The 25,995-nt window shown below is 44.4% G+C and overlaps 1 protein-coding gene across 1 annotated transcript in view; it reads left to right on the top strand.

Moving 5' to 3' along the window:
* Positions 1 to 25,995, top strand: part of TBC1D8B (TBC1 domain family member 8B) — a 51,401-nt gene that overhangs the window by 1,983 nt on the left and 23,423 nt on the right. The window contains exons 2-5 of the mRNA XM_066640131.1: positions 15,887 to 15,997; positions 19,589 to 19,707; positions 21,033 to 21,258; positions 23,934 to 24,174. Of these exons, the coding sequence (XP_066496228.1) occupies positions 15,887 to 15,997; positions 19,589 to 19,707; positions 21,033 to 21,258; positions 23,934 to 24,174 (697 nt within the window). The remainder of the gene's footprint in view (positions 1 to 15,886; positions 15,998 to 19,588; positions 19,708 to 21,032; positions 21,259 to 23,933; positions 24,175 to 25,995) is intronic.

The raw sequence follows: 25,995 nt of genomic DNA, 5'->3' as shown, positions 1-25,995 counted from the left end.
TTTAGGAGCTGTGGGGCCCGTTTTTTTGCAGTGCCCCAGGTTTACAGGCAAGTTCTGTAGAATCTTAGTTATAAATAAAATTTAATATGAACTTTTTGTACCTCTATGGTAGAATGGAATACAATCAAAATGCAAGCTTTAAAAGTGCATGTGAGTTAATGGCCCAATGGATCTAAGCACATTTAAATATAAAATTGTACACATGTAAGCCTACGAATAAACAAAGCATGATCTTGCATATACTTCTGGTGCAATGTGGTGTTGTGTGTATTTGACAAGTCTAGAGTAGAGTATCTCGGGGCCCAATCCTATCCAATTTTCCAGTGCTGGTGCTGCTGTGCCAATGGGGTATGCACTGCTTCCTGTGTTGGGGAGGCAGTCACAGAGGCCTCCTCAAGGTATGGGAACATTTGTTCCCTTATCTTGGGGCTGCATTGTGACTACACCGATGCTGGAAAGTTGGATAGGATTGGGCCCTCAGTGCGGGGCTCCCTTAGGCATGGGGCCTTACTGGGAGCAATTGGTCCAGTTGGCTTGAAGCCGGCCCTGCCAGTAAGCACCCAAGCAGGCCAGCTTTCCTTTGCTGTTGTGTGTCCCCAACATCTGGTATTTGGAAGGTATGCTGTTTTGACCATAGAGATTCTATTTGTAATGGTCATGCTAGTGAGAGCATAAGGCCCGTTGGATGAGACCAACTATGCAAGTACTTGCTGAGAAGCAAGTCTAGTTATGTTTGACAGGAATTCCTCCAGGTATTTGTGATCATAGCCTAGAGGCCTGTCTAGTCCAGCATCTCTTCCTTCCTTTTTTATTTTATTATTATTATTATAATGAAGAAAAAGAGAAAAAAACACACATAATAAAATAAAAACAAACAAGTTAAGAAAACCTCTAATAGCGTAGCATGAGTGAAGTCGGATATTCTAATTACTTACAATTTTATATCTTCTTAATAATCCAAATTTCCCCCCTTATATTTATCAAATCTCCAACAGCTCTTTTCACATTATTATTCTGAAATAATATTCTCTATCTCTTACAATCAAATCTTCAAATCCACAGCTCATTAACTCATGGTTCTCTCTTTCATGCAGGAAGTCAGTAGTTGGTTTCCAGTTCTTCATAAAATTTTCTGTTGATTTCTCTTTAAGCAGAGGCTAATCCAGCGTCTTTTCCCTTGGGAGTGGGAGCAGTTGAATGGTTGGGGAAACCCCCAGGTAGAACATTAAGGCAACAGCTCTCCAGCAGCTGGTCTGCAATGAAATCTGACCCTGGAGGTTCTGCCTTAATTCTTCACTGGAAGCTGAACATCCATTCCTAACTACTGTGTTTTTTAAAAACCTGATTCCTGACCCTCAGAAATCTTCGTAGGGCACAATCCTAACCAAGTTTCCAGCACCAAGGTAAGGGGAATGCAACTCCAAGGAAAAGGAACAAACATTGCCATACCTTGAGGAGTGTTCCACGTTTGCCTGCCAACTGCAGTATGCAGCACATGCCCCGTTGGTATAGCTATACCAGCATTGGAAAGTTGGTTAGGGTTGCGCCCTTACTGTATATTTCAGCATCTTCTTTCCAGCATCGGCTCTCATCTGTTGTATGTCCTCAGCAACTGGTGCTTAGAGGTATACTGTGTCTGACTGTGGAGGTTCCATTTAGCAACCGTTTGTAGATCAAATTTTACTCATTAATATTTACTCATCGTCCTTTTTGTCTGTTGTCTAAGCTGATGGCTTGGCAGACTTGGCCTTTGTGAACTTTTCTAACCCTTTTAAAAATGCCTTGTAGTTTAGCAGTACCAACAGCCAATCATGGGGCAGTGAATCCCACAAGTGAATTGTGTGTTGAATGAAAGAGTGCGGCTTTGTCTCTGTTCTGAGCCTAGCACCTCCTGTGGCCTTTAGCAGCAGCTTGATTTGTAGAAACGGCGAGATGAAGACTTTTTATGGTGCAGAGGTAAGAACAGCTTGACCCTGTTGTTGTCTTTGGATCCAGCTGCTGTTAAATGTACAGGAGCAGAGACCAACAAAACAGTTGGCAAACCTATGTGCACGAGAAGTCTGTCAATCACTGAGTTTGCTGTGGGACACCATTATTTTGTGAATGCTTTGCTAGTCCTTGTGGAGACTGACAACAGGACCTGAATGTGGTAGTCTTCCTGTGTTGGTGGTGAACACCTGTTGACACCTTTGCAGAATGCACAGGGGAAACTTTTTTTGGGAGCAGACTAAGGGCCCAATCCTGTCCAACTTTCCTGCACTGATGCAGTTATGCCAATGGGGTGTGCACTGCATCCTGAGGTGGGAGAACAGTCATGGAGGCCTCCTCACGGTAAGGGAACAAATGTTCCCTTACCTCAAGTCTGCATTGTGGCTGCATAGGCACAGGACAGTTGGATAGAACTGGACCCTAAGTTGCATCTCTACTAAACTTATAGCATATTAAATTTTACTGTTTCCCAGAAGAGTTCAAAGCAACTTCTGATCAATATTTTTTATTTATTGGCTGTGCAGCATGGCCTTTCCCAGTTTGAAGAGACACTTGGCCAACAGTCTGAGGCAAAGAAGGAAGGCCCATAGCCAGGGAGACAGACCAGGGACAGACTGCACTTGCTCCCAGTGTGGAAGGGATTGTCACTCCCGAATTGGCCTTTTCAGCCACACTAGATGCTGTGCCAGAACCACCTTTCAGAGCGCGATACCAGAGTCTTTCGAGACTGAAGGTTGCCAATACAATACAATACCCCAAGATTGCTTAAATATTAATAGCAAGCAATAGCAATAGCAATCAAGATTGCTTGATGTTAATATAGCACCATCATCGGGCTTGACAAAGCCCAAGAGGACGGATCTCTGCCCCAAAGAGCTTCAGTTCAGTCTAAAATTCAAACAGAGGAAAGGAGGAGAAATGGAGACAGGGATAAATAGAGAAATAATATGAATTTTATTGCACTTGGTTAGACTTGGTTATAGTTGGGTGTGGAAACTAACAGGGATAAAACATCTAGTCCAGCATTCTGTTTTTGTCACTGATGAAGAGCAAGGTCACTCTGGAACCTTCCGACCTTCTCGTTTTCCAACCCTGTGGTATTCAGAGATATAGTTGGCAGCCTTCAGTCTCGGAAGACTCTGGTATTGCGCTCTGAAAGGAGGTTCTGAAACAGCATCTAGTGTGGCTGAAAAGGCCGATTCGGGAGTGACAATCCCTTCCACACCGGGAGCAAGTGCAGTCTGTCCCTGGTCTGTCTCCCTGGCTATGGGCCTTCCTTCTTTGCCTCTTAGCCTCAGACTGTTGGCCAAGTGTCTCTTCAAACTGGGAGAGGCCATGCTGCACAGCCTGCCTCCAAGCAGGCATCCCAAGGTTTCCCATCTGTTGAGGTCCAGTCCTAAGGCCTTCAGATCCCTCTTGCAGATATCCTTGTAGTGCAGCTGTGGTCTACCCATAGGGCGCTTTCCTTGCACAAGTTCTCCATAGAGAAGATCCTTTGGGATCCGGCCATCGTCCATTCTCACAACATGACCAAGCTAACGCAGGCTGTTTCAGCAGTGTATGCATGCTAGCGATTCCAGCTTGTTCCAGGACTGTGTTGTTTGGAACTTTGTCCTGCCAGGTGATATGAAAGATGTGTCGGAGGCAGCGCAAGTGGAAGCATTCAGCTTCCTCTGCTGTTGTGTGCGAAGATTCCATGACTCACTGCAGTACAGCAGTATACTCAAGACACAAGCTCTGTGGACCTGCATCTTGGTATGTTCTGTCAGCTTTTTGTTGGACTATACTCTGTGAGTCTAGAAAACGTGGTAGCTGCTTTACCAATGTGTTTGTTTAGCTCTGTATCAAGAGAAGGTGTCTGAGATTGCTGAGCCAAGGTACACAAAGTCATGGACAACCTCCAGCTCATGTGCAGAGATTGTAATGCAGGAAGGTGAGTCCACATCCTGACCCATGACCTGTGTGTTCTTCTGGCTGATTGTCAGTCCATAGTCTTGGCAGGCCTTGCTAAAACGATCCATGAGCTGCTGGAGATCTTTGGCAGAGTGAGCGGTGACAGCTGCATCTTTGGCAAAGAGGAAGTCATGCAGACATTTTAGCTGGACTTTGCATTCACTCTGGAGAGGTTGAAGAGCTTTCCATCTGATCTGGTCTGGAGATAGATGCCTTCTGTTGCAGTTCCAAAGGCCTACTTCAGCAGGACAGCGAAGAAAATCCCAAACAAGGTTGGCGCAAAAACACAGCCCTGCTTCATTCCGCTTCAGATGTCAAAGGGGTCTGATGTGGAGCCATCAAAACTACAGTGCCCTTCATGTTTTTGTGGAAAGACCTGTTGATGCTGAGGAGCCTGGGTGGACATCCGATCTTGGGGAGAATCTTGAAGAGGCCGTCCCTGCTGACCAGATCGAAAATCTTCATGAGATCTATGAAGGCTATAAAGAGTGGCTGTCGTTGTTCTCTGCATTTCTCCTGCAGCTGTCTAAGGGAGAATACCATATCAGTGGTGGACCTGTTGGCTCGGAATCTGCACTGCGATTCTGGATAGATGCTCTCTGCAAGTACCTGGAGCCTTTTTAGTGCAACTCGGTCAAACAGCTTTCCTACAACACTAAGGAGAGAGATGCCGCGGTAGTTATTGCAGTCACCCTTGTCGCCTTTGTTCTTGTACAGCGTGATGATGTTTGCATCCCTCATGTCCTGTGGTACTCCACCTTCTCTCCAGCAGAGACAGAAGATTTCATGCAGCTCAGTGACGATGATCTCTTTGCAGCACTTTAGGACTTCAGCAGCGGTGCTGTCTTTCCCAGGTGCCTTGCCAGAGGCGAGGGAGTCCAGGGCCTCCAGGGAGTCCAGAATGTGAAGTTCTGCTAGGGTTGGTTCAGTATACTGGTTGGCACTCAGTATTGTTCAGTGCTTCCTCGGTTACTGCATTTTCTTGGGAATACACCTCAGAGTAGTGCTGCACCCAGCATTCCATCTGCTGCGCCCGATCCTGGATGGCCTTCGCCTGCTGCAGACTTCAGAGGGGCAATTTTCTTCTGTGTTGGACCTAGGGCCTGCTTGATACCGTAATACATCCCCTTGATGTTGCCTGTGTCAGCTGCTGTCTGTATCTGGGAACAAAGCTGGAGCCAGTAGTCGTTAGCACAGGGGTGCTCACACTTTTTTGGCTCGAGAGCTACTTTGAAACCCAGCAAGGCCCGGAGATCTACCAGAGTTTTTTTTTTTACAATGTTCGCGCCATCATAACATATAACATTTATGTGTACAATGTATGTTGGTGTACCTTGAGCCCCACTGAGTATAAGAGGACTTACTCCTGAGTAGACATGCCTAGGATTAGGCTGTGAGGCTGCAATCCTAGTCACACTTACCTGGGAGTAAGCCCCATTGAGTACAATGGGCCTTACTCCCGGCGTTTCCTCCCAGAGGCACCTGAAGGGGGGGAGTTGTCGGCACTCCGCGATCTACTCATTTTGCCTCGCGATCCACCTATTGAGCACCCCTGCATTAGCACATCTCCTGGCAGTCTGCTGGACCTTGCTGCGAGCAGCTTGGAGGACCTACAGGTTGCATGCACTGGGGCAGGCCTTGTCTGCTGCTTGAGCTCAGAGATATAATGCCTTTAATAGAGGTTTAATTTAGCTATCAAGGCTTGGAACCATTGATGGACCTAATCTCAGTGAATTTGACTGATGAATTTTGTGTTTTGTTGGAGAGCCATCAGAGTAGATGGCTGTCAGTCACCATGTCTTTTGGCAGTGAATTCCATCGGTTAATTATGCATTGTGAGAAGGAAATGTACAGGCACCCCCTTATCTGCAGGGATTCTGTTCCGGCCCCCCTATATAAATAGTGGCCCCCACATACCTACCTAGTAATGGGTTTACTGTTTACTCAGTTTGGCTGTACTTGTTGTAAGAGGCGACTGAACAGCCACCGGGTAGATGGGACTCGTTAGCCTGGGAAGGCAGCTCATCTGAGAGAAGGAAAACTCTGATCCCAAACCTCCACTGCCTTGTGGCTACATCCAGTTCTGGAAAAGGCTTCAGGAGTCAACCTCGAGGCAAAATCCGGAGCCGGAGTCCCTGAGGCAGTTCATGGCTGAACACAGTCACGTTCTGGCAACTCCTGCGACGCCGCTGGAACCAACCGTATTGGCCTCTGCCTTTCCATTGGACCATTTCAGCGACGTGGAGAGGGGGGATTTGCTGCATGGGTAACAGCCTGTCCTCCATACCTACTTTACCCAGGCTTCGCACACTGGAGAGGACACTCTGTTCCAAAACCACCATTCAGAGCGTGACACCATAGTCTTCCGAGACTGAAGGATGCCAACAACTGTAGTAGTGCTCATGTGGCAGGTGCTTCTTTTTTAACATTCTGCTTAACTAAAGAATTTAACATGAAGGCAACCAGCCTGCATACTGTTAGTTAACAGGAAGCAGGAACTGTCCTACTTCTTTTTTTAATTAATTTCCAAAAACAAATATAAACAAACACACAACACATAACACGAAAAAAAAATAACACACTTCACTACATACATAAAAAGGGTGCAGGAAATCATACATCATTATTATATATCACTATAATTAATAATCATTACTTGTCTCCTAATTTCCTCTTCTAAATTTACCCCTTAATATCATTTTTCATTCGTCATTCGTCTGTCCTATCAAATATAATGTATATGGACTGCAATACTTTTTTTGTATTGGCAACCTTCAGTCTCGAAAGACTATGGTATCACGCTCTGAAAGGTGGTTCTGGCACAGCGTCTAGTGTGGCTGAAAAGGCCAATCTGGGAGTGAAATATCAAATATCAAATATAATGTGTGTGTGTATATATATATATATATATATATATATATATATATATATATATATATATATATATAATACAATCATCTAAATGCTGTGTCATATATTTCTAAAACTTCATTTTCAACCAAGCATAAAAGGGTTTCCATTGCTCCATTTGTGTCGGTTTTTGTTGTTGGTCCAAAATTTCTGACAGTCTGCCCATTTCTGCCACGTTCATTATTTTCTCTGTTAATTCATCTTTCATTGGTATTCTAAAGTCCTTCCAATATCTAGCTTATAAGATCCTTGCCACAGTTAAAATCATAATAACTAGGTTCACATCATTTTCTTTATCTATAACATCTAAAGTAATATTGAGCAAAAATAATTCAGGTTTCAGGGGAATAGTAAATACAACAATCTCTCGTACTAGATTTCTTACCATCCTCCAATAAATTTGTGTTTTTTCACATATGCGCCCACCAAATATGATAAAACGTTCCTTCTGTACATTTACATTTCCAACAACTATTTGATATATTCGGTTTCATTTTTACTAATCTTGTTGGTGCCATGTACCATCTATAAAACATTTAATATAAATTTTCTTTGAAATTTGTTGCTCTAGTAAGTTTGATATTATGCTTCCAGATCTGTTCCCATTGATATATTCTGATACTATAGCCTATGTTTTGCACCCATTATATCATACATGTCCTACTTCTTGTTAGTTGTCCTCTAGAGTGCAGACTGGCTTATTATAGTAAAACAAAGGTACTATAATGGGCATGCAGACGGTTTCCTGGATCAGCGGATAAGTGAAACCGGATAAGTGACACCGGATACAGGGGGGGGATGTCTGTACTTCATTTGTCAGTCTACTTGGCTGCCTACCTACTGCTAATCATCTTTGACAGGTTTTGGGATGCAGCAGCTTTTCTGTTGTGGGAGGGTCAGAGGGGCAGAGAAGTTACCCATGTGGAAATTCCCTCTTCTCTGTGACTGTTGTTCTGTTTTGAAGTTTCAAGCCCCGACAATTTCCAGTCCATGGGTTTTGGATACTGGGGAAGACCTAGAGCAGTGGTTTCCAAAACTGCAAGTCGATGTATTGAGCCCTGTGGAGACTTAAAAAGAGCAGCTCGTGCAGACAACCATGCCTTATTCCACTTTGAAGGGCAAACCAAGGGGAACGCATTGCTACCATTCTCAGTCCCAGTCCGAGAATGCAGGTCTCAACAAACTCTCAAGAAGGAAGTCCTCCCCTTCCCCCCCCCCAGCTGGAAAGGAAGCTGTATTCCTATGGAAAGCAAAACTAAGTAGCATGGTGTATGTTTACTCATGATTAGACAGGTGTGCTCCAGGTCTCAGGAAAACCCAAGACCCAATGGTCTTGAATGGTCCCAATCCAATGAATGTGGAGATCCAGAAGGTGGTCCCTCCTACCATAGAAAAAGGATGAAAACAGAGGCTTGAGCAGCTGGTAGACTAAAACTTTTTTTTTTTAGTCTTGTAAATCTAGGTGGGTCCTTGTGCAAAAAGTTTGGAAACCACAGTCCTAGAGTGTTGCTAACAATCCTGGGGTAGAAAGGCTGATGGTCTGATGAAGCAACTTGATAGAGTTTCACGTATATTATTTTGGTAATCCTTCCTTTCAACACTAAGGCCAGTATTATTATCTCTGAATTCGCTTAGGAAAGAACAGAGGAAGCTGAGTTCTACCAAGTCAGAGTACTGATCCGCCTAGCTCACTATTTTCTACATTGAATACCAGCAGCTCTCCAGGGTTTCAGAGGAGGGGTCTTTTACAGCCCTACTTGGAAGATACTACCAGATGTTTTACCTGGAATCTTCAATGTGCAAAGCAGGGTCTCTTTTCCAGTGAGAGGCAGGAGGTGTTTGCTTCTTGTGTCGCTGATGCAATCCCCAGGAGGGAATTGAATTGGGCCCCGAGTGTGTACTCATCTCCCTTGAGTGCTGCTTTTCTTCCAGGCAGCTGAGAGTGTTGTCCCATTTTCTTCTTTGCAACAGCCATGTGCAGCAAGTTTTGCCATCCTTGCAGAGAAGTACATAGATGTTACTCCTTCTGTCCACCCATATCATATGCCTTTGAGAGCTATTAGGTACCGACTGATAGCTGTCATTGTCAAACCCTGCTCTGCCTGGAAGTAATTCTTCCCCACTGCAAGGGGCTATTTGCATAGCTGGATAAGACTAAGGGCCCAGTCCTATCCAGTTTTCCAGTACAGGTGCAGCAGTGCCAATGGGGCTTGCGCTGCATCCTATGTTTGGGGGGCAGTCACAGAGGCCTTCTCAAGGTATGGGAACATTTGTTCCCTTACCCTGGGGCTGCATTACAGCTGCACCAGTGCTGGAAAGTTGGATAGGATTAGGCCCTAAGTGATTAATAATTTCCTTAAAAGCCATTCATTGAATGAGTAATTAGCCTAGGTAACATTAAAGATTACAAACCAGAATGGATTTGGTTTATTGGAGCCAATTTGTCTCATTCTATATGTAAGCCCAGGATTGCTCTTCAGTTTTGGAGAATATATAGCTATAATCTGTTACTCCCAGCTTTGTAAAATGTTAATGAACTTGTTTGTTGGTTGGAGGCCAGGGTCTCGAAGCCCGCAGTTCTTTTGATGTTGGCTGGTGCCAGAGAGGATCTAGTAACATAATTTAGCTGAAAGTAGCTAGCTTTGAGTCACCGAGCTGTTGCCTTCATGACTAATACTGCGGCTTTGCACAGACGGCTGTTTTTTGAATGGTGTAAACCAGGGAAAAATAAATCTGTGTACAAATGCTTCCTGCCTTAATTTGTGGCCTCTGAACAATGTACGATGTTTGCTGCTGGTCCCCTTTAGAATAACGGAACACTTTATTTCCCATACAGATTTCTTTTGATTTGCACATTGTTTGGGAGAGTATAAATATTGCAGAAAAAGCCACTTGGGAATGCCTGCTTTTTCAAGCATCCTTTGCCCCAGTTTAGGTAAAGCCATCTTGACTGGGTGCCTTCGGATTGAGCAGGAAAGGAAACAGAGAAGAGAGTGGGTGACCTTCAGCCCCTTCTAATGGGAGGCCTGCAACGGTATCCTCCAAAAACAGAAAGTATGCGTTTTGCATCGAAATGATTGTTTTACCCATGTGCAAAAATAGTAGATTGAGGGCCCAATCCTATCCAATTTTCCAGTGTTTATGCAGTTGTGCCAGTGAGGTGTGTGCTGTATCCTGTGGTGGAGGTGCAGTCACTGAGGCCTTCTCAAGGTATGGAGACGTGTTCCTTTACCATGGGGCTGCATCGTGGTTACACCAAAGCTCAAAAGTTGGATAGGATTGGGCCCTGAATTTGCAGAATTCAGCTAACAGCCCAATCCTATCCACACTTTCCTGGGAGTAAGCCCCATTGACTCTAATGGGGCTTGCTTCTGAGTAGGCATGCATAGGATTGGGTTGTCTGGCAGCATTCCTCAAACTGTGGGTCAAGACCTACTAGGTGGGTTGCAAGCCAATTTCAGGTGGGTCGCGTAGCACCTTGCTCAGCCACCACTGAAAATAGCTAAAAATGCAGGGTACGGAGCTGCTGGGTAGGGAGGCTTCCCAGTGGGAGAGAGGCCTGGTGCTTTGCCCTGAATAGGTGGGAAGATGGGATGATGGAAAGGGGGGAGGGTTGTATGGTTTGAGAAGGATCCAAGTCTTTATCCTGCTTCGACTTCCAAGCTATGCAAAATAACAGCACAAACTTGCTGCGTAATTGGACCTTTGACTGATTGCGGCTTAGGTTTGAAGTCAAAACTGATGATGTAACTTCTGGGTTAATGATATCACTTCTGGTGGGTCCCGACAGCTTGTCATTCTAAAAAGTGGGTCCTGGTGCTAAAAAAAACTTCAGAACTACTGAGCAAAGGTTTCTTTAATCAGGCAGCAGACCTACTTCCATTGGTTAACTGTCCTGCTTTAAGTCTTTTTCCATGCTGAGCCTTTGAGTTTTGTGCTCCTTTTTGCACCTTTACAGAACTAAAGAGAGGCGTATGATTAATTGGTGTCCTACATCTTAAACTTCAAGAATCTCCTTCAGGCAACCTACAGAGATTTTTTAAGTACATTGAAAGACTTTCTTTTCTCCTCTCTCATTACTGATGTTCCATAATTCCTTGTGTTGCTAAAGCACTTATTAGAGAATGGACCAGTTGTCGTTTTTTAAAAAAAGATGCAGGTTTATTTGTGTGACTGCCTTTAAACATGATGAAATGTTCTCACCCTTTGCAGCCAGTGTGTTCGGCATGAAAGCTGGTGTGGTGTCATGCAATTGGAGTGTGGCATGGACAGTGGAGACCAGGCTTAAAATCCCCACTTAGCTGTGAATCTCACTGGGTGATCTGGTCACTTTTCTTTCTCATCCAGTGGTTCCCAAACTGGTGGGTCATGACCCACCAGCCAGGGAGCACTTAGCCCTTAAGGGGCAGGGTGGGGCAGGGGGATGGCAGTTCTGTGATCCTCAGGATCACACTGCTGCCAAGGACAGAAGGGGGTTTACTTACTTACAGCCAGCATTGGCCTTGAGGGGTTGTAGAGAGTCCCACGGATGCCTCCGCATGAACATAAGAACATAAGAACAGCCCCACTGGATCAGGCCATAGGCCCATCTAGTCCAGCTTCCTGTATCTCACAGCGGCCCACCAAATGCCCCAGGGAGCACACCAGATAACGAGACCTCATCCTGGTGCCCTCCCTTGCATCTGGCATTCTGACATAGCCCATTTCTAAAATCAGGAGGTTGCGCATACACATCATGGCTTGTATCCCGTAATGAATTTTTCCTCCCGAAACTTGTCCAATCCCCTTTTAAAGGCGTCCAGGCCAGACGCCATCACCACATCCTGTGGCAAGGAGTTCCACAGACCAACCACACGCTGAGTAAAGAAATATTTTTTTCTTGTCTGTTCTAACTCTCCCAACTCTCCCAATGGCTCCCTGAGCGTCCAATTAACCAAAAAGAGTGATTCATAACGACTTCTAGTTTTCAGTTTTGAAACCAGAAGTGGTTTCCAGTCTCTATTTTTAGTTAATCAGAGGCTTGGGGAGCCCTGCAGAGGCATCCGTGGGGCTTCCTGCACCTCACTTAGGCCGGTACTGGCTATAAATAAGTAAATCCCCGCCCTTCTGTCCCCGATAGCAGTGTGATGCTGAGGATTGTGTTGCTTCCGTAGCCTCTCCCCTGCAAAGACATAAGTGGTTCCTATCTCCTCCATAGGGAATCACTGCTCTAATCTAATCCAACACATCAAGTTGCTTTGAGGATAAAATAAGGCAGTTTTCTTCAACCTTTTTCATGCTACAACCCCAATAAATAAATTATGAGACTGGGGACCCATCGTCTGTCCCTCCCCCTTCCGGGACCCAGTCTACCACCCACCACCCCCGGCGTCTATTACTGCCCAACCCCTGCCCACCCATTTTCCCCTACCTCTTGTGACTTTACAACAACCCTGTGAGGTAGCAACCTGAGCAGGGCCGGCCTTAGGAACTGCTGAGCAAGACGGCAAAAAGAGTCTGTGCAGGATTATGTCAAGATTTCAGTTTTGCTAAGGCAGCACCATTATTGGATTGGATCCAGTAATGCATAGGCTCTCTTGACAGGCTTTGAATGGTTGCCGCAACCCCCTAAATTGGGAGTCCCTACTGCTTACTGAAATAAGGAGTGGAGGACCTTGTATGCCAGCTTTAGCTTCTGGCAGAAATGACAAGGTAGACGTGTAACCAAAAATAAATGAATGTTCTGGCATTTCAGACCCACTGTGTACAGGAGTCTTTGTAAAGCTATGCTGGATTCCACCTGCTTGGGAACTTTGTAAAAGATGTGCTGGATTCCAGCTGCGTAGCAAGGGAGGCTAGCAGTGGGACTGGCAGTTTTCCTTCATTCCCTGCTGTGGACTTGTCTCAATCAGAAGAGGTTTAGTGGAGTTGGTGGGCCTTTGTCTTGTCCAGCAGGGCCTTGCTTATGTTTGACTAGTGTCTCTGTGCTGTGAATGATCACGGCAGGGGAAAAAAATACAAGGCATTTGGAGAGATGCCTCTGCAAAGATGAGAGCCAGCTGCAAAATGCGCTGGGTGAGATGAATAATTCAGCAAGGAGAGCTTTCTCCCAGCAAATATAGATGTAATCCTTAATGTAGCAGTTATGGACTCTTGGGACGGAAGGGAAGATTGGATTACAAGTGCAGGAGAAGCAATTGTGCTGGGGGTTTTTGGACTCGGCATGTATGAAATTAAATCTGCTACTTCTGCACAATATATTGATCCTTCCTTGTGTGTGTGTTTCTTTCCTTGTCAAATGTTTGCATATTTGGTTTGTCAGCCTAATGGCTACTCTAAAGTGCGCACAATTGATCTAGCTCCAAACCTGTTTCTTTGCAACTGTCTCTTCTAAAGAAGCTCTTAAGTGAGCATGATGATCTTACAGTAGATGGAGCAGAACCAGCAATGGTATGGAATAAACAGAGAGAAGTTCTTCTCCCTCTCTCAGGCTGCTAGGTTAGAATACAGTGGAACTGAGCATATATTGTCCCATAAACAATGTAATTAGCTTGTGGAATGCACACCATGGGATTTGACAATTGCTTTAAAAAGAGACTAGACCAAGGTTTCTCAAACTGTGGGCTGGGACCCACTTGGTGCGTCCCACAGAGCCTCCAATGAAAACACGGGTGATAGGAATGATCAGATAACTAATTGCCGCAAGCTCTGAGGCTATTCAATAACACAGGCCTACAAATTTGAAGGTCCGAAAAGTTTTTCCCAAACTTTATGGTGATTTGATATGAATTTGGGGTGCTGATTCCAAAAATGGCATCCGTTCTGCCCTATCATGTCTAGTTTTGGTGGTATAGTATAGCCTCATTAGTGAATGGTTCAAGCAGCTTCCTCATGAGGAAGCCATGGTGTAGGCTTCCTCATGAGGAAGCTGCTTGAACCATTCACTAATGAGGCTATACTATACCACCAAAACTAGACGTGATAGGGCAGAACGGATGCCATTTTTGGAATCAGCACCCCAAATATACCCAGGTATTGGTGTAATCTTTAAGGAAGCAAAATGTGTGTTGGCCTGTGGTATCAAATAGCTGCTAACCGCCCTACAAAGAACTGAGCTCCTGCAGTTTGCAAGCTTGTGTAAAAATAGAGAGATAAATGTTTAAGTGTCTTTTTTTCTGGTGTTTTTTTTTCCCAAGTGCATCAATGACAGTTAGTGGGGACAGGTAAAGGCTGGGTAACATAACTGAGCCTATCAAGCTTGGTGGCTATTCATTAGGGCTGCTTCATTATGGGAAATGGATTGAGGGGCCAATCCTACCCAATTTTCCAGTGCCTGTGCAGCTGTGCCAATGAGGCATGCACAGCATTCTGTGGTGGGGGTTAGACACCTACAGGGCTACATTGTAGCCTACAGGGCTACATTGCGGCTGCACCAGAGCTGGAAAGTTGGATACTTTCCAGCACCTGTGCAGCTGCAATGTAACCCCTAGGTAAGGGAACAAACATTCCCATGCCTTAAGGAGGCCTCTGTGACTACCTCCCCATCACAGGATGGAGTGCATGCCCCATTGGCACAGCTGCACTGGCACTGGAAAATTGGATAGGATTGGGCCCTGAGTTATTTGCAAATACAGGAGGACCTGTATCTGTGGATCCCGTATCTATGGATTCACTTATACGCAGATCGGGTCTGTGGGGCCCGACTGCATGTGCTCCACCATAAGGTGAATTTTTCCATGGAAAGCTCATGACCTACATTTTTAGCCCAGTTCATCATACATTCTTTAACCTGTCCATCTTCCATTTCAAATTTCAACCACTTATAAATCTTAGAAATTATCTGATCTTCTGATTTTAATTGTTTTTCCAAAATTGACACCTCTTCTTCAAATCCATATAACTTTTTATCGGTTTTAAATCTTTCTGATACTTATACAAATAAAAATCATTGACAGTTAAAATCTTCTTCTATTATTTCTTCCCTAGACTTCAATTTACATTGCCCCTGTGTAAAACTCAATAGATTTCTGTATAGTAACCATTTATGTCCCTGTGCTACGGTCAAACCAAAATGTGCTTCTTGTAGTGAAGTCGATAGTGGAATTTTACTATAAAACCTGTTCTTATTTTGGTTCCATATACTCCACAATGCATGTCTAATATAATGATTCTTAAATTCAATGTTTACTTTTGCATATTCATGCCAACTAAATCTTAAATCAGCAGTTTTTTATTTTGCAATAATAACCTTTCTTTTTTAAAGTAAAACTAGGTGGGTCCCAATAGTGTCATTTTAAGAAGGGGGTCCTGGTGCTCAAAAGTTTGGGGCATTTGGTGGGCCGGTGTGAGATACAGGAAGCTGGACTAGATGGGCCTATGGCCTGATCCAGTGGGGCTGTTCTTATGTTCTTAACCACTAGACTAGACAAATTCATGTAGATCTATCAAAAGCTGCAATAAGTAAAGGGAACCCCTGTTTTCCAATCAATGTACCTCTGAGTACCAGCTGCTGGAGAGAAGCAACAGAAAGCCATTCACAGCCAACTTCCTGAAGGCATCTAGCTGATGGCTAGATGGCTAGACGCCTGGCCCAATTGCAGCTGAGTTCTGTGTGCCTTGAACATTCCTAGGCTCTAGAATATAAAGTTTGGGTGCTTGGAGGTTGTATGCAATAAGAAACCAGACTGACTGATTCAGCTGCAAGTAACTTAAATTATATTTTGTCAGCACTGTGATGAAATCTGATGCTTTTTCCTGCTTTTTCTTGGGACTTTCTCTTATGTAACACGCCCTGAAGCTGCAGAGCTGTCTTTAGAACTTGGGGGTTTTAATGCAGCATGGGTGGCCCCAAGTTCTCCTTAACATTGCCTTTGTTTTTCGCTTTCTTTCCTTACAATCGCTGCCCTCTCCAGCCCCGCACTGTGCAGCTGTAGTAAACCTTCCTTTGGAGTGTATCATCCTTTTTGTGTTGTACACAACCTGGTCTCCAACAAGCATTGTCGAAACCACCTTTCTTGTTTTTTTTTTTTCTGAAACTGTGTCCTAAATCCTGCAGGACTGCTGGTGGGGACACTGGATGCTGTCCTGGATTCCACGTCAAAAGTGGCCCCTTTCCGTATCCTGCACCAGACACCTGATTCCCAAGTCTACTGGTCCATTGCATGTGGTGAGTGTAAGCCCAAACCTGGAAGGTTTCAGAGTGCAGCAAAGCTAAGTTTTGGAGTCTTCATAAGTGTGTGAAAGAGGCCTGCATAGAGAAAGCTGAGGAATGCCAGAGCCATTAGACCAAAGGGGGTCTATGTGTTTTCCCCTTTTGCAACTCTTTGGTTTTCTAAAATTTAAACTGTGCTTAGAATTGAAAATTAGTGGTAGGGTTTACCAGTCTACCTCCCACATCCCTTGGTGTATCCTCCTCCTTCATTTCTTTACTCCTCAGTATTTCATATATACCCAGTACATATATACACATAATATACACATTTCGTATATACACAGTACCCAGTGTATCATTAATCTGCAGAACTCCTTGCCATAGGATGTGGTGATGGCATCTGGCCTAGATGCCTTTAAAAGGGGATTAGACAGATTTATGGCGGAAACGTTCACAGGTTACAAGCCGTGATGGGTATGTGCAATTTCCTGGTTTTAGCGATAGACTATCTCTAATTGCCAGGTGCAAGGGAGTACAGGATAGAGGTATCCTGTTGCCTTGTTTGCCTTGTGCCTGATGCATTTGGTGGACCACTGTGAGATACAGGAAGCCGGACTAGATAGGCGCTTGGCCTGATCCTGCGGAGCTGCTCTTAAGCATACAAATACAGTTCTGTGAAGCATTTATGTGAACCTAGGAAGCTGCCTTAGTAGAACTGCAGGGCTGTAACTGTGTTTCCAACACTCAGTGGTGGTGGCTTCTAGTAAGACAGGGGTCTTTCCTAGCTCTTCCTGGAAATACCAGGGACTCTGGGCATGCAAATCAGGTGATGTACCCCTGAACTCTTCCCCATTTACTGGCCCTTCCAGCTTAAAATCAGTGACCACTTTTTCTCATCTGGCAACTCCATTTGGCAAGGATGAAAACATTTGCATTTCTATTGCTTGTGTTCAGAAGCCTGACCAGGATGTTCCTCGTTTACCTGCACTCATAAGGAAGCTGTTTGCCAAGGGATGGGCCTCTCCAACCTTGTCAAGAACTAGTTTCCTAAAAGGCTTGCTTAAGATCTGGTGTGCTCCCTGAGGCTATCTGGTGTGCTCCCTGGGGCATTTGGTGGGCCGCTGTGAGATACTGGAAGCTGGACTAGATGGGCCTATGGCCTGATCCAGTGGGGCTGTTCTTATGTTCTTCTACAATTCCCAGGAGGCCTTGCAGGTCTCTTGTTATCTGGTGTGCTCCCTGGGGCATTTGGTGGGCCACTGTGAGATACAGGAAGCTGGACTAGATGGGCCTGTGGCCTGATCCAGTGGGGTTGTTCTTATGTTCTTAAGATCTCCTACTGCCGATCAGCTAGCTGGTGAAGGGATTACCTAAACAACAATCAGATTTGTTGTTTTGTCTCTTCACTCCTGCAGGAAAATTAAAGGGTTATGAGCAGTGTGTTTTTTGCAAGCTGTGTGTGTATTAAAAAAAAATAAAAATTACTCTGTGTTATTGGTGCGTTAATATGGTATCTCTCCATCTGCCTTAAATCTTTTTAGATCCCTAATCCCACTGCAGCAACTCTTGAAGTGGTGGGTAATCTTCACAATTCCAAACCTATTTCTGCAGCCACAAGGACTATGTTTTAAAATTAAAAAATGCAAGGGGATGTTTCTCAAATTGTTATATTGCCCATTGTGTAAGAATCTGAATCCAGGTGACTCTTGAAAGCACTGCTGCAGATTTTAGTAGGGCCACCAGGAATTTCCAGCATTATAGTATGTTGGAAAGTGAATCTCCAAGAACAACCTCGGGTCAGAGTTGGCAGCCTTAATCCTCATGTGGGGTACTTGTGTGGAATTGCAACATGCCCACTGCAGTCATAAACAGAGGCCAGTTGTAGCAAACTTCCTTTATACTACTTGCCTTTTAGTTATTGCTATAACCCCCCACCCCATCCTTTCCAGTTTGTGAGTGCTTTTAAGCGGGATCCTTACAACATAAAGTAGAATTCCAAGTAATGTCTTTGTTTATAGGCTGGAGTGGCCAAATCCCATGAGCCCCTTGTGGCTTTTTGTGATGCAATGTGCAGCTCTCTGAAATTTATTTATTTATTTTATTTTTATTTTTTCCCCACATTTTTATACCACCCTTCCTCCAAAGAGCTCAAGGCGGTGTACACAACTGCTACCCTCCTTCTTGTCCTCACAACAACCCTGTGAGGTAGGTGAGGCTGAGTGAAAGTGACTGGCCCAAGGTCACCCAGGAAGCTTTGTGGCTAAGGGGGAATTTGAACCTGGATCGTCCAGGTCTAAGTCTACACCCAAACCACTTCACCACCCTGGCTCTCAGCCTGAAATATGTTGGCTGAGCTCTTTTTTGCATCACAATTAATATGAAAGGTAAATAAAACATTTGCAAGCTTTATGATTGGTAGTGGACTCTCCCTCACTAGAGATATTCAAGCAGAGGCTCAACAAGCACCTGTTGGAGATGCTCTAAGAGGATTTCCTGCCTAAAGCAAGGCGTTGGACTAGATGACCCTTCCAACTCTATGATTCTATGATTATTTACTGAATACAAACTGAGAGTCCACTGGATTAAAACTTGAGTTTAATGTTCATTGTGTAAATATATTTGAGAATTTAAATGTTTCTTAAATATTGCGGCTCTCAAAAATCTGAGGTATATCATATATGGCTCTGACATTAAGGGCGCAATTCTAACCCACTTTCCAGCATTGGCATAGCTGTGCCAGTGGGGTGTGTGCTGCATCCTGCAGTCATGGAGGCCTCCTCAAGGTAAGGTAATGTATGTTCCTTGGGGTTGCATTGCCCTTATGTCAGTGCTGGAAAGTTGCTTAGGATTGCGGCCGAAGTGAGTTTGGCCACCCCTGTATAAGCCACATCCCAGACATGATATTTCGATTAATTCAGCCCAAATCAGGTTGTGTCCGTGCTGCGTTGTCATGTTATGACGTCATTGTGGGAGCAGCTAAGGCGTTGATCCTTTTGGTGTCACCCAAGTATCGTAAGAAGCAACATGGGAGGGGAACATGCTGAGACTTCTCCCCCCACCAGCAGTATTCCTGTCTCCAGAAGGGCCATGCTGGTTGAAATGTGATCTCTTTCCACCTGGCTCAGGGCTTTCCACCTTATCCTGGCAGCATAAATGGGACCAGACTGTAGTGTCATTTCTTTGAACCAGTGGTCACCAAACTCTGGCGTGCCAGAATAATCATTCCAGACCTGACTGTGGCGAAGCTTTGCCGTTCTGCACTACAGCCAAGCTTCCTTCATGCCGGATTGTTGCAAAGCTTCGTGCCAGGGAATCCCAGAAATTGGGGCGCAGAACCTTCTGGGGTGATATGCAGTGGAAGCAGCTCCCCAACATGAGGGTCTGCAGTGATCTGGTGCGAAGAAAGATGTCTGCAGGGCAGAACAGTAAGGCTTTGCTATGCCGTGCCTGGAATGTTTATTTCAGCAGGATAATGGCGGCTGCCTTTGCAACATAAGAGTGTGGGTTAGCTTCTTCCCTCCCCCATCTTAAAGGCAGGACTCGTTCATGCATGTTTTAATTTTGGCGAAGTACATTTTTAGTGCTTGGGACTCTTCCCATCATCAGGTGCCAGCCGAGAAGAAATAAATGAGCACTGGGATTGGCTGGAGCAAAACGTCATGAAGACCCTGCCTGTGTTTGATTCCAGTGAGGACATCACAAGTTTTGTGCACGGAAAGATCAGGGTATGTATCATGGGAGGTTTAAAAAGAAATGTGTGGAACTGTGTTTGCGTGTGTTGTGCTTGTAGGCTCTGTGCATTTGTAGGGGTGCATGTGTGTAAGTGTAGTAAATCTATCTAGCAAAATTACGTAGGGTTTTTAATACCACAGTTCCTCCAAGGAGCTTAGGGTAGTACACATGGCTCACTATATAGCTCAAAAAGAGCAGCTAGTATTCCAAGGAACAGTGTTGCACAGTGGTTAGAACCTCAGAATTGGGCCAGCTTCAAATCTCCACTTAGCTGTGAAGTTAACTTGAAGAGTCTTCAGGTCAGTCATTCTCACCCTGTATGTACGTGGCCTGCTTTGCAAGGTTGCTGGGTATTTACGGCTTAGGGTCAGGGCACTCCAAGGTCTTCTGTATGAGATGACCAGTCACCCGAGGTTCTCTAAGGGGCCCTTCTGTGGGTGGCACTGGTCTCGTAAGCCTTGACTGGCAGCAACAAGAGACTGGCAGCCTTCTCTTTAGCCACCTCAAGTTTGGGGTCACTCCTTCTCTATTAGCCTTCCAGCAGGGCTTAAGATCTTTTTTGTTCTGACTTGCTTTTGCTCTCTTAGGCTGCAGTCTTAACCACACTTTCCTGAGAGTAAGCCCCATTGAACAAAATAGAACTTACTTCTGAGTAGACCTGGTTAGGATTGTGCCCTTAATCTGTTGTTTTTTTGCTCTTTCTTTTACATTATTTTTGAGTTGTTTTATATTGACAGTATTTATTGTTGTATTTCAGTGTTTTAAATCTTGATTACTTGTGAGCTGCCTGCCTTTATTTTTAAAGAGAAAGGTGGGATACAGGTGCAGCCTCAGTCATTCTCCAGCATCTTCAGATTTAACACGCCCTGGTTGCCAGTGGGTCACCATTTGAATGCTCTTAAAAAGGAAAAAAAAAAAACACACCATGAAAATTGCACTTCTTACCTTTTGAGTTGGTTTCCAAGCCTCTCTTAGCTGAAAATAGCACTAATGACTCACTTTTGGGTCATACAGAGGTTCCTGGCTCCTCCAAGGATCGCTCTACAATACCTTTATTAAAGGGCATTTAAATGGTGATCCCAGTATTTGTGGATTTGTTATCAAGGTTGGACTATATAAATATTTTGAAATAAATAAATACAGTGGAAGCAGAGAGAACTTTGTATACTGTTCTGAGCTCCAGGAAGAGTGGGATCAAAATATAAAAATATAAAATATAAAAATATAAAATATAAAAAGCAAAATCAGCATTTTGGAGGTCTTTCTTGACCCAGCTGGGTGACAGTGGACTGCCTGATTTTTATCCCCTTTCTCGTAGGGCTTGATTGCTGAGGAAAGTAAAGGTTCTTTAATAAAGGAAGAGGATCCGGAGAAGTTCCGGGAGGCACACCTGAAATTCGAGAAGTGCTTTGGACTAGCCGAGCAGGAGAAGCTCGTGACCTACTACTCGTGCAGCTATTGGAGAGGCCGTGTACCCTGCCAGGGGTGGCTGTACTTGAGCACCAATTTCCTCAGTTTTTACTCATTCCTGCTGGGAGCTGAAAGTTAGTGGAACCTGGTCATTGCTCACAATTCTTCTCGTCTATCCTTTGTATTTTTAAAATGTCAGAAATAACAAATGCAACTTTGTTTTTTTTTTAAAAAAAAAAGTTTGCACACATCTTCACCCCAAACTAATTCATGTCTGCTTTAACTAATATTCTTTTCATAATAACATAACGATTTGCCCTTGCAATGATTGATTTCTGATTGATTTCTGAAATACAACAGAAATCCATATATCTGTGGAGCACCTGTTCCCCCCCCTCCCGCTGTGCCTAATTGGTGCTCTGGTGGTGTTCTAAACCAGGGATCTCCAAACCCCTGCCTAGGGGCCAGATGCGACCCACAGAGAACCTCTATCTGGCCCGTGGCCAGCCTTTGATCCCCTGAGAGCCTCTGATCCAGTTGACCATACACAATCAGAGTTGTGCTTGTGGGGTGAAGGAATGGGGTTCCATTTAAGTGTATGCTTTATTTCTTGGGCATTGTTGGTGCTTGGAGAATTCCTGGACATTTGAGCCCATTCATTCATTCATTCATTTATTTATTCATTCATTCATGTAAGGTCCATCTCTAATGTATTTATTTAAATTTTATGTTTAATTTTTTTTTTCGACCTCTGACACTGTGCCAGATATTTGATGCAGCCTTTCAACTGAAAAGCTTAGAAACCCCTGTTGTAAACAATAGATATGCATTGCTTCAGCATAATCCATTGTTCCTCCAAGACAGGGGTGTCCAAACTTTTTGGCAGGAGGGCCACGTCATCTCTCTGACATTGTGTCAGGGGCCGGGAAAAGAAAGAATTAATTTATATTTCAAATGTGAATAAATTTACATAAATGAATATATTAGAGATGGAACTTGAATGAATGAATGAAGGTCTTGCAATAGCTCAATATAAAAGGCCTTCCACATTTGAGGAATATAAAAGGCGTATAAAAGGCGTTCCACAAAGCAAGGCCAGCCTTTCCTTTGCTGGTGTTGCTGCATCACAGACATGAAACAGCAAGCAGTGGAGGGAGCCCTCGTCTCACAGCTCATGCAAAAGGTTGAACAGTTGGCTGTCATACTGAGAGCAGTTGTGTCAGGCCAGTGCAGGCTCCAGCAAGTCTCTGGAGGGCCAGAGGCTCATTGGATACTGGGGGCTCCCCGTGGGCTGGATTGGGAGTCCTTGAGGGCCGCAAGTGGCCCCAGGGCTGGGGTTTGGGCACCCCTGCTCCAAGAAGTGATCATGGTTCCCATTACCCTTTGAAACTACTAAAGGCTTTATGTGAAACCCCCTCCCTGCCCAAAGCAGTTCCGTTCCCTGTTTTAGCTAAACTTAAGCTAAAAATCAAAAATCAAAACTTTAGATATAGGCTGATGGGTTCTGAGCCGTCTGTGACAGATCAGGAGAGAGATCTTGGGGTGGTGGTGGACAGGTCAATGAAAGTGTCAACCCAATGTGCGGCAGCAGTGAAGAAGGCCAATTCTATGCTTGGGATCATTAGGAAGGGTATTGAGACCAAAACGGCTAATATTATAATGCCGTTGTACAAATCTATGGTAAGGCCACACCTGGAGTATTGTGTCCAGTTCTGGTCGCCGCATCTCAAAAAAGACATAGTGGAAATGGAAAAGGTGCAAAAGAGAGCGACTAAGATGATTACGGGGCTGGGGCACCTTCCCTATGAGGAAAGGCTACAGAGTTTCGGTCTCTTCAGCCTAGAAAAGAGGTGCCTGAGGGGAGACATGATTGAGACATACAAAATTATGCAGGGGATGGACAGAGTGGATAGAGAGATGCTCTTTACACTCTCACATAACACCAGAACCAGGGGACATCCACTAAAATTGAGTGTTGGGCGGGTTAGGACAGACAAAAGAAAATATTTCTTTACTCAGCGTGTGGTCAGTCTGTGGAACTCCTTGCCGCAGGATGTGGTGCTGGCGTCTAGCCTAGACGCCTTTAAAAGGGGATTGGACAAGTTTCTGGAGGAAAAATCCATTACAGGGTACAAGCCATGATGTGTATGCGCAACCTCCTGATTTTAGAAATGGGCTATGTCAGAATGCCAGATGCAAGGGAGGGCACCAGGATGAGGTCTCTTGTTATCTGGTGTGCTCCCTGGGGCATTTGGTGGGCCGCTGTGAGATACAGGAAGCTGGACTAGATGGGCCTATGGCCTGATCCAGTGGGGCTGTTCTTATGTTCTTATGTAAGTATGTCTAATTAAAACAATTGCATATTTTCTCTCCCTTCTTCCTCTCTTGTCTCCTTCTTGACAATATTTAGATTACTACAGCTGTGACCAGAGACTTGACCCCTCATTCCTTGTGATGACACTGCAGGTGTCCCCCCATATCTGTGGAGGACCCATTCCAAACCCCCTCATGCCTATTACCTTCCATTTTTTTCATTAGCAAGCAAACATGCTTCTTGCTTTTTGCAGCGGTTAGAACTGGAATGTGATAATCTAGCAGGCAACCTGCATGCTAGAGGGACACAGTAATCAGGAAGCAGGAAGAAATGGCAGTAATTGAAAAGGGATACTGGACCTCTGTATATGGGGGGGCACACACCTGTATATTTAATAATGGTAGCTTCATTTGTGACTCCTTTTGATGTGTGCTTGGCAAGGCTAGGTTGTCAATGGAAAGGTGTGACGAAATCCTCTTTTGCTCCCATCTGCAGTCAAGCTTGTCATAGCCTGGGATGAGATCTCAAAACTTGAAAAGACGTCCAATGTGATCCTGACCGAAAGCATCCATGTCTGCTCCCGTGGGGAAGATCACTACTTTTCCATGTTTCTGCACATCAGCGAAACATTCCTTCTCATGGAGCAGCTGGCGCTCTACGCTTTTCGGAGACTCTTTGACAAGGAGACGTTCGAAAACGACCCCGTTCTCCACGACTCCTTGCAGATCACCAAGAGGTGATTTTTTTTAAAAAACAATGATAATGACTTTAAAAAATGATTTTTAAAAAATTAATAATGATGATAACTTTGATTCTATGAACTGTTTGTGCATTCTTAGTGGAATCTCAGATTTTCATCCCTTGGGGTGGGGGTGGAGCAGGATAGTGACTAAAAATAGTGGTGTTGGAAGCATAAAACGGTGAGCACCTTTGTGTGGGTTTCTGTGAACATTCTGTGACCCCATCCTCCACGACTCCTTGCAGATCACCAAGAGGTGACTTAAAAAATTAATAATAATAACTAACTCAAATAGCCAGTGAATGTCTGCATATATAATATGCATTTGCTTGGCTAAGGTTATCTATTTTTTTGCAGGATGAAACTGCAATGGATTGGGTTTATGGGAAAAAGAAAAGACATTCTGTTCACACTTGTAAAGATTTAAGTGGGTGTTCAAACAGCAAAAGGCTGTGTTGGAGCTGGTTCCTAGTTTTAAAGTTGCAACACCAGCCAATTGAACGGTCAAGAATTCTATGAAGCTAAGAATGCCCTTGTGTAGGTGGTGACCTATATTTTGCATTGCATAAGCGTGTCGCCTAATGGGAAAATCAGATGCGAGAGTTCCTTGTTTCCTAAGCTGGCAGGAGCCTGGGTATTTTATCATCGCTCTCCCTCCTTGTCCCCTGCATTGGGGAGAGTCCCACTGAGGAAGTACAGCAGTTGTTGCATACATATGAGAAATGCTTGTCTGCTTTTCCTGGCAGTAAGACGAAAGACCTGCAATGCCCAGACCCAGAAATGTCATGTGGCTTCTAGATAGCAGAAAGGAGAACACAGAGGCACATGGCCAGCGTATGAGCATAGACCAGTGGTTCCTAAACTTTTTTGACTGGTGACTCCCTTGATCTACTGGGCCATTGGCTGTGGCTTCTCTTTGGGGCCACAGTCCTATACATTGTATAGGATGGTGGGTTTATTGCAAGAATTCCAGTACTCCCCTGGCTGGTTTCCGCAGCTCCCTGGAAAGCCGTGGCTAACAGTTTGTGAACCACTGGTGTAGACATATTGAGGCTCTTATTCTGAACAAATGGCGGCCTGAAGAGGGCAACCCATCAAGACACCCATTGCACATGGCAAGGGTTGACCAAACTTCCTTAACATAAGAGCCTTATACAAAAAAATTTCAGAGGCTCGAGAGCCACAATATTTAAGAAGCATTTAAATTCTTAAATATATTTACTCACCATGAACTTAGGTTTTAATCCAGCAGACTCTCAGTTTATGCCTTGTAAATAATCATAAAACTTGAAAAATTTTATTTACCTTTTATATTATATTTATCACATATATTATATTGTGATGCAAAAAGGAGCTCGGTCAACATATTTCTGAGAGCCACAGGTTATGTTTTAAAGAGCCGCATGTGACTCGTGAACTGCAGTTTGGCCACCTGGACGTATATGGCTTTGAGCATCTTTGATGTTCCCTATTTAGAAAAGGTATCCTCTCCGCTCTGCATTAATACTTAAAACTCCATGTCACTAGACAGCCGGGTTAGCATAGTAATTATCATGTAGTAATTAGCATGTCAGGTTTGGACTGAATTCAAAACCTCCTTTTACTATATAAAGATTCCTGTGTAACCTTGGGCCAGTCACTCTCATATGGTTGTAAGAGGATGTCTTAGGGTGCAATCCTAACCAACCTTCCAGAACCGAGATAAGGATAATACAACTCTGAGGTAAGGGAACAAACGTTGCTTTACCTAAAGGAGGCCTTTGTGACTGTTCCCCAACTGCAGGATGCAGCACATGCCCCGTTGGTACAAGCTATGAC

The sequence above is a fragment of the Tiliqua scincoides genome, chromosome 12 (assembly GCF_035046505.1).
Source record: "Tiliqua scincoides isolate rTilSci1 chromosome 12, rTilSci1.hap2, whole genome shotgun sequence".
Classification (NCBI taxonomy): Eukaryota; Metazoa; Chordata; class Lepidosauria; order Squamata; family Scincidae; genus Tiliqua; species Tiliqua scincoides.
This window is presented reverse-complemented; position numbering and strand designations above follow the sequence as displayed.